The 9,104-nt window shown below is 28.4% G+C and overlaps 1 protein-coding gene across 1 annotated transcript in view; it reads left to right on the top strand.

Annotated features, from left to right (window-relative positions):
* Positions 1–1,727: 1,727 nt before the first annotated feature.
* The window catches only part of ArgRS (arginine--tRNA ligase-like protein), a 7,901-nt gene continuing 524 nt past the window's right edge, over positions 1,728–9,104 (top strand). The window contains exons 1-12 of the mRNA XM_014428682.3: positions 1,728–1,910; positions 2,966–3,121; positions 3,659–3,887; positions 4,418–4,670; positions 5,294–5,414; positions 5,494–5,686; positions 5,925–6,029; positions 6,130–6,311; positions 6,383–6,551; positions 6,651–6,811; positions 7,476–7,637; positions 7,741–7,885. Coding sequence (XP_014284168.1) covers positions 1,866–1,910; positions 2,966–3,121; positions 3,659–3,887; positions 4,418–4,670; positions 5,294–5,414; positions 5,494–5,686; positions 5,925–6,029; positions 6,130–6,311; positions 6,383–6,551; positions 6,651–6,811; positions 7,476–7,637; positions 7,741–7,885 — 1,921 coding nt within the window. The 5' untranslated portion in view covers positions 1,728–1,865. The remainder of the gene's footprint in view (positions 1,911–2,965; positions 3,122–3,658; positions 3,888–4,417; positions 4,671–5,293; positions 5,415–5,493; positions 5,687–5,924; positions 6,030–6,129; positions 6,312–6,382; positions 6,552–6,650; positions 6,812–7,475; positions 7,638–7,740; positions 7,886–9,104) is intronic.

Raw genomic sequence — 9,104 nt, 5'->3', positions numbered from 1 at the left:
TCATTGATTATTGTTTCGTAATTAAATTGGTTAATTTTTAATGTTTCTTTTATAATTTCAACTAATTATTAATATTCATAAATGTTTTAATAAATTTATGATTTTATTTTGTCTTTTTCAGGAACAAATATTAGCGGATCAATTATCTAGAGTTAAAGCGTTAATAGAATAAATATTCTTAAGAATTTAGGTCATTAATTAAATTTCAATTAAACTTACAACTGTTAATATAGTTGAATAATATGTACTAAATTATGTGACAATATAAAGCATAAGGGGAAAAATTAGAGAAAAAATTGATTTCTTTAAAAAAAAAAGTTATCAATCAAAGTATTTGTAACAAAACATTCTTTTTTTCATTAATTGACTATTATTAGATTGATACATATTTAGCACAGTTTTGTTCACATTTATGTAGTTTTTTTTATGTTCATTCAATCACTAAGTTTTTAACTAATTCAAAAATTGGTGCTATTTTTCAATTGTCCATGCCTCATATTGGTGGGTGTGTACTCATATGTAATGAGAAAACAGTCAACCATTGTTTTTGATTTTTACTTGAATCTATAAAATGACACCCAACTTCAACTAAACAAGGATCCGTTGTGGGTTTCTTTACCCATTTTAAGTGAACCAAAGTCAGCAGCTGTGATCCAATGAAAGCAGTTATTATAATAATGTGCCTTAGATCACACTTCAATAGAGCATTATCCTTAAGTTCGTTCATGCCTATCCACCATATTGAGTGTCATTTATGTGCTCACGGAATTTGTCTATGGAATGTAAAGTATAATTGAACATCAAACTTAACTTTACTTATAGACTTGCTGAAATTACAGCCACTTCCTTATTGCTGCGGATCCCCTGATAGCTGAATTAGTTATGTCTTTGGACATTTTATAAAACAGAAGCACTTCATGATGTGCTTTACTGATATCTGTTCTATTGTTAAAAATTTATTATCTTTCTGTTTTTGTTTCATGGATCTTTGATAAAGTTCCTATTTATTTACAGGTGTAAAAACCTCACAGCCGCTTAGGAAATTGCTGCAAAGATACCAACCACCTAGAAGAAATAGAGGTTGTTCCTGCTGGATCTATTACTTTATGGCTCAAGAAAGAATTTTGCCAAAAAATGGTGACTTCACAGATTGTAGAAGGCATTCTTCCTCCTCCATTATTTAAACAATTGAGGGTTGTAGTTGACGTTTCTTCCCCAAATATATCAAAGGAGATGCATAACATTGCATAAAAAGTGGTTATAAGCAATTTAGAGTATTATAACATCTTTGAGTTATGTTTTATCACAAGTAGAGTTTTTAGTTTTTTTGTTTTTGAAGTAGGGTTTTTAGTTTGAAAATTTTCTAGCTGTAGCATTATTGGGGGGTAATATCCCCCTTCCCCGGGAATGATGTCCCTGGCTTTGAATAGGGCTATGTTTAAGCTGGCCATTACTAATCTTATTTTAAATACTCATATTTATCCTTTTAGTGAAAGAGCAATGTATAATCAAAAATTTTGAAAAACCTTAAGATTCTTAAAACTTTTATTTTTTAAGAGTAATTAAATATTTTCTATATATTTCTAGATGTTTTTTTAATTTTATTATTAAATCTAAATACTGATTATTTACAAATTATTCAAAGATAATTATATTCTGAATAATTTTTTATTTAGTCTACTTTCATTAATAGAAACAACACTGCCAGGAAGGTTATGACTGTTATATTTGACACGTGAAATTTGAAGGGCTGTTCCAGTTCAGACAACTTTATACAACAAAAAAACATTTTAGTTTACCCGATAAGGGTTTTTATGCCAAAACATCAATACTATAAATACAAAGCTTGATTTGAATTATGAAAGATGTCTGCTTCAATTCAATCAATTGTAGATAAAACTAATGAAAAGGTAACTTTAACTTATTCATTGATAGTTGATAGTTTGATAAGAATGTCTATGGTTTTTAGAAACTTATGAAAATAATCTTTGTTTGTTTTATATTTAAACTTTTCTTTTAGTTAAAAATACTTAATTCCCCCTTCATGGTGGTCTGGATTTTATTTTAGTGCATCAAGATGTTTCTTAAAATAGAATACATAATAAAAATTACTGTGTCTTTTTGAATGTATTGAAGTTTTCTTATATTTTTAATTTGATCCAACTATAGTTTCTTTCATCATCCTATTATTCAGTTTTTGTTATTAAAAAAAATATTCATCCTTCAGGATATGTATTTAATTACTGTGTTTTAGTATTATTTGGTATAATGTATGTAGTTTTATATTCAAACCTTTTCCTATTAATAATATAATTTGAATTCTATGTGTACATCCAAAGTATATAGACATTTAATAAGTAGTAATTATTAATTTATTTTACACAACAGTTCATTAAAAATGGGAACTTTCAATGATTACAGAGTTTGTTCTGCGAACATTTTTCATTCGATTCCATTTTAATAATGAATACATAACAATATAACAAATAAAGTGAAAATTATATTGACGGTTTTTCCAATGCATTACATACTATAATAGTGTTCAAAATTTATTTAAAAACAATTTTGATCCTTTTTCTCAACTTTATTCTTTTTAAAACTTCCAACGTTTCGACCACTTAGGTCATTTTCAAGGATACCTACAAACAGCTCCTTTTTATTATTTTTATAACAATTTCATTATTTGCTTCACTTACAAAATATTTTAGTGAATAATTTAGTATTTAAAATATTTTTCATTAGCTAGTCATCCTTATAACATCAAATAGTTTTATAAGCCTTGCTACCTCTCATAACACCATTCATGTCTTAAGCTATATAAGCTTTATTATTAAACAAATGATGAATCTGAACTACTCTATCCTTAAATCCCTTTATTTATAAACTTTTTTTTTTATAATTTAAACTGATTATTATTATTTATGAATATTTTAATAAATGTATGACTTTATTGTGTCTTTTTCAGGAACAAATTTTAGTAGATTTGTTATCTAAGGTTAAATTATTGAATGATAAAAGTTATTCCACTGTTATGTCAAACTATGAGTCAAGATCTCAAGTTGTCAATGATTTAATCGTCAGAAATAAGAAGTTGAAATATAGAATTGGTATTCTGAAGAATGTAAGTCAGTGTTGTCTTTAAACCTTATCAATTTTAGTTATATTAATTTCAATTATTATTGAATAATTTTCTACAATACAATTTTAAAAACCAATCATGTGGGTTGAATTTATTTAAAAAATAAAGTGATGACAAGTGCTGATCTATTGAATGTCTTTAGTTTGAATCCTGGTTGGCTCACTAAATTTTCTTTGACAGAAATTTATTGAACTTTGTCTAGGTTAAAGTTATTTTACAAATACTTCTCACTATCAGTACTAAAATGTGCGACTTCAGCTAGAGATAAATTAGACGGTAGGAGCATAGTGCTGGTTGCACTGTCTACTAATAATCAGACATTGTTACCTCAATTAGCCCTCAGTGGGCAGTTGTAGAACGTAGAACAGATTTATTGTTTTATTAATTGAACATTAACATATTAATATATTTGCCTTTTTTTTTTTTTTTTTCAAGTGCACCAATACATTGATTAAATAACTTTTTTTTTTTACTAATTCAACAATTATTATTCAATTTTAAACTTAACTTTACTTTTAGGCCATTGCGGTAGAAAAGCAGTACTGTAAAAAGAGAAAACTGAATATTGATTATGAGAATATTGGAGGTTTGCAGGCTATATTAAGTGAAATTTGCACTGCCGGTTTAGAAGCTGCATTCCCCAACATTAGTGGCATAAATCAGACTGTACAAGTTGCTGGGAATCCCAAATTTGGTGACTATCAGTATAATGCTGCCCATCAGATTGTGAAAATTCTGAAAGATACAGGTACCTACCTTATTATACACCTAATTAAATATACCTATATTTATTATCATTATTCTTTTTATTTGTTTTACTAGCCCTTCCTCAGGTGCACCAAGCAATTAATCCATAACAAACAATTTTTCCAATAGCCTCCTACGTTATCCAGGCTGTCTGATAATGAAATTATTATTCAATGATATAGTTGTTGGTTTCAGTTATTAAAGTGGCATTTACATTCATGGTTATTACATACATTTACCTTACTAACTAATACGTTTAAACTGCTCTCCTGAAAAATCTTAGGTTTACAAGACCAAACAATTAAATAAATGTTAATTATTGCAAATGTGGACTTATAGTAAAACATATTGAGTACACATAAAGTCATTTAGATAAATATCAAAGGATATTGTTGATTGAGGTGTATTATGATCTTTTTGAAATAGCACTTCATGATGTGTTTGATTAATACCTCTCCAATTGTTCAAATTTGTCCTTTCATTTTTCTTGTGTACCCATGAATTTTTAATAAAATTATAAATTATTTACAGGTGTAAACATATCACCTGTCGAAGTTGCTAAGAAAATTGCTGAAAAGATACCAACTACTCCACTGGTAGAAAAAGTAGAGGTTGTTCCTGCTGGATTTATTAATTTATGGCTCAAGAAAGAATTTTGCCAAAACCTTGTCACTCGGCAAATTGTTGCAGGCGTCCTTCCCCCTCCGTTAGATAAACGATTGAGGGTTTTAGTTGACTTTTCTGCTCCAAATATAGCAAAGGAGATGCATGTTGGCCATCTTAGGTGGGTTACAAAGAAATAGGTGTGGTATCTTTGTCATTTGGTTTTTAATATTTTATTTTAACTTTTAACTTATTAATTAACAATTAATTATTAAATTTACAAAAAATGACTGCTTACCAAAATATATGTATAAATATTACTTCCATAGAATTTTATGTTACCAAATTACGACACTTTTGTCGTCTAACTTCCTGTGGACACCATCTGCATAAGGAAGTAACAGGCTACTTCTTCCCTCAAATCACGCTTATGCTGGTTCCATAGAATATTTTCCTTTTATTTAATCAATGGACTCAATCCTTTGTAATGAAATGTATTACCTACCATGGTAGCTTTCGAGTCAAATGTACTGAATATCATATATTTTATTTTAAAATAATTTTTTTTTTCTATAAGATTTGAGAGATCATTACTTTTTTATCAAATCAAATCACCCAGGATTGTCGATATATCCTTTATTATCTTCAATGATTGTACTAAATATAATAAACATATTAAATGATGACTGTTGAAAAGTCATGGAATGCAAAGTTTGAGCCTGGGAGTATGGCCTCATTACTTATTTTTGTTTATATAATACCATGAAACAATAATAAATGTTAATGTTTTATGGTTTTTAATAGGTCAACAATAATAGGAGAAAGTATAGCTAGACTTTTTGAATTTCTCGGCCATGATGTTTTGCGAATAAATCATGTTGGAGATTGGGGAACACAATTCGGAATGCTGATAGCCCATTTAGAGGTAGTTATTAAATTATTTTTAACAGTTAATCTTTTTCATTTGTTGTATATCCTATTAAATTAATGTTATTATGTTTTAGGATAAATTTCCTGATTACATTACAGTCTCTCCTCCAATCGCTGACCTCCAAGCCTTTTATAAAGAATCAAAAAAAAGGTTTGATTCCGACCCAGATTTTAAAGCACGAGCGTACAACTGTGTTGTTTGTCTTCAAAACGGAGATGAAAACTACACTAAAGCTTGGAAAATGATCTGTGATGTTTCCCGAAAAGGTATAGTTTAATGTTCACAATTATATTTAGTAGCTAGAGTTATAAACTACTGATTTTTTTGGTGTTTTCCTAAATCTGGAATAATTTATATGTATATTTTTTAATGTGTGAAATTAATTTAATTTTAATCTATTCTGATGAAATTATATTAATTATAATGATTAAAATGCATAATTTTTCTTTTCCTTTTATTTTTTTTTTTTAATTTAATGAATTATCTAATTTTAATTTATTTCAGATTTTCAACAAATCTATGACAAACTGGATATAAAATTAATAGAGAGAGGTGAATCTTTTTATCACAGTCGAATGATCAAAATTGTTGAAGAATTAGAAAAGAAAGGTAAAACTAATATTTATTTAAAAATGTTTACTTTAAATATTAATAGAATTAGTATTTTAATCTTATTTTTATTAATTTTTACTTCTGTATCTTAATTAAGGTTTACTGGAAGAAGATGAAGGTAGAAAAATTATGTTTGGTCTGGAAAAAGGACAAATCCCATTTACGATTGTCAAGTCCGATGGTGGATATACCTATGACACTTCTGATATGGCTTGCATTAAACAAAGGATTCACGAAGAGATGGCAGATTGGATAATTTATGTGACTGATGCAGGACAGGTATGTTACAATATCAACAATATATGTACTTCTACAAATAAATGTGTAATCACTAATTTTATTGTCTATAGGCAACACACTTCAGGGTGCTATACAGCTGTGCTGAGCGAGCTGGCATCTGGGACCCTAAATCTGTAAGGATTGATCATGTAACTTTTGGTGTTGTTCTCGGAGAAGACAAGAAGAAATTTAAAACTCGTTCTGGAGATACAGTTCGTCTTAATGATCTCCTTGAAGAAGGTATTTCATTAATGTTTAATGTTATAAATTTAATTTAAAATCTTTCTTTTGTATTTATGATAATGTTTTGATTTAAGATTGTATAAAATTTTATTCCAGGTCTACAGCGGGCTGAAGCAGCTCTCAAGGAGAGGGACAGACATACAGTTCTCACTGAAGAAGAGTTCAATAAAGCAAAAACAGCTGTTGCTTATGGGTGTATTAAGTATGCAGATCTTAGTAAAAACAGAATTAATGATTATGTGTTTTCATTTGATAAGGTTAGTATTTTTTATTTATTAGTTGATTTTAGGTGAAAGTAGGTATGAATATTCTATGTGGTTGACCAAATGTTAGACAGAAGTATAGTCTTACATGTATGGGTTAGCTTAATGAAGTAGTATATCTTCAAAAGGTGTTTCATTCTGAACTTTGTATCACCTATAAGCCAAAAAATACCACAATTGTAATTTTATTGAAAAAATTTACTCTATTTTACCTTCAATTGACCTTGTTGTATACTTTTATAATGAATATGAAGATGGTCAGGGTTGCGGTCAACAAAAGACAGTTTTCAACTATTTATTATCTGACGTTTTGCCCCATTTCTTGAACAGTCCTGATGAAACCCTACAAAGTGGGGCGAAGCATCAGATAATAAATACTTGAAAACTATTTTTGTTCTTTTTTTACCACAACCCTGACCATCTTCTTCATATTTGAAATTACCTGGTCAATTATCTATATATGTAATATTTTTATAATAGTTTATTCAGATTTAAATAGACTAGACCAGTCTTGTTATATCCAATTATCTATTTATAAAATATTATGTACTGGTTACTAGACAGTTTTAAATTTAATATACAAATTAAATATTTGGCTAATTTTCACTTTGATTTTGATTCATTTCCTTTTTGATTAATGATTTTCTTTCTTCAACAGATGCTGGATGATAAAGGTAATACTGCAGTGTATTTATTGTATGCATTGACGAGAATCAGATCGATTGCTCGTAATGCAAACATTTCACCTGCCGATATACAAGAAGCTGCTAAGACAGAATTGGTTGCTATTGAACATGAGAAAGAATGGAAGCTAGTAAAGGTGAAATTTTTAAAATTGTCAACTTATGTATAGTTTGGTTCTTAGTCAGTTTTATATTTTCTTGTTATATTTCTTCTTTTTTATATTTCTTGATAATTTCCAGATGATCCTGCGGTTCAACGACGTTTTAATCAAAATTACTAAAGATCTTTTTCTACACTCCTTGTGCGATTATCTATATGAGCTATCAACAGCCTTCACAGAATTTTACGACTCTTGTTACTGTATAGAGAAAAATGGAAAAACAGGTATTACAAGATATATTGTTTCCTTGCTGAATATTTAGTTTAGGCTATATCAAATGCCAGCTGATGGCTATTGGCCTCTTTCAGCTCGACAAAACTATTTGTGATCTGAAAGGTACTACAAAAAATTTATTTCATTGTGATAAAAATTATAACCGGGGATAAAGAATTAATATAATTTTACAAACAAAGCACTATATCACACAAGGAAGTAGCTCAAGCTGTCCTTTCGGTATTTGTTTTGAAGATAAACACTAATTTCTTAATGGTGTAGTTTTAATTGGTGTAGACATAATTTAAGAAGTTGTGGAATTTGATCATTTGGATAAGTGAAAATTATTTTTCTTGTGTGCCACAAGGGTTGAGGAATTTTGTTATATCCTTTTTTTTCTCAAATTGTTAACCCCATTATAAACTTCTTAAATTAAGAACACTGATTTTAGTTTGACATTTGTTAAGTTGTGTTTTCTTTTTGACATTTGTATGATATTTTTTCAAAAACCTTGACAATACTTGATTGTAAATTCGATTGGCACTGGGTTTGATTGCTTTTGTTTATTTTTAATTGTAAAATATTGTTTTAAGCCATTATAATGATTAAATCTTTATTTTATCTAAACCATATCTATTTCATGCTGGCATCTAAATTCTAATGGAAGAATTTTATGAAAATTTTCTTGTTATTTATTATTATGTCTCGTATTTTTCAATGTGTCATGTTGGTAATACTTCTGCTAGGGGGGGGGGAGGTGAGCTGAGACTAGATTTTAATAAAAGTGCATATCATTCAAACTATTACATGATCATGTAAACTCGAATTATATGAAGTTTCAATAAAATAAGCACATTTTGATTAGCAAGTATCATACATACATAGTCTTGATTTCCCTTCAGAGGTCTGATATTTTAATCCTCTTCTGTTTTTTTTTTTTTTTTCTCTCTGCTGCATCTAATGTTCTTCTGCTGTCTACTGCTATTTCATTATATATTTTTTTAAAAGTATTAATTATTAAAGTACAGTATGAATAAACCTTTGAACTTTCTGGGCACTGTTATGATTAGAAATTACCGGTTTTCCTTTTCTCCTTATGTCGGTTTGGACAAATCGGGCTTAGGTTTTGGAGTCGATGAAGTCTCATACTCCCTGATATTATGACTGTGTTTAGAATGTAATTAAGAAAGCCAGTACATTTATTTTATTTTTTCCCTCTTTTATATATAT

The sequence above is a fragment of the Halyomorpha halys genome, unplaced genomic scaffold (genome assembly GCF_000696795.3).
Source record: "Halyomorpha halys isolate HHAL.00 unplaced genomic scaffold, Hhal_1.1 Scaffold737.1, whole genome shotgun sequence".
Classification (NCBI taxonomy): domain Eukaryota; kingdom Metazoa; phylum Arthropoda; class Insecta; order Hemiptera; family Pentatomidae; genus Halyomorpha; species Halyomorpha halys.
The sequence above is the reverse complement of the archived record's forward strand: the minus strand, read 5'-3'. Positions and strand labels throughout refer to the sequence as shown.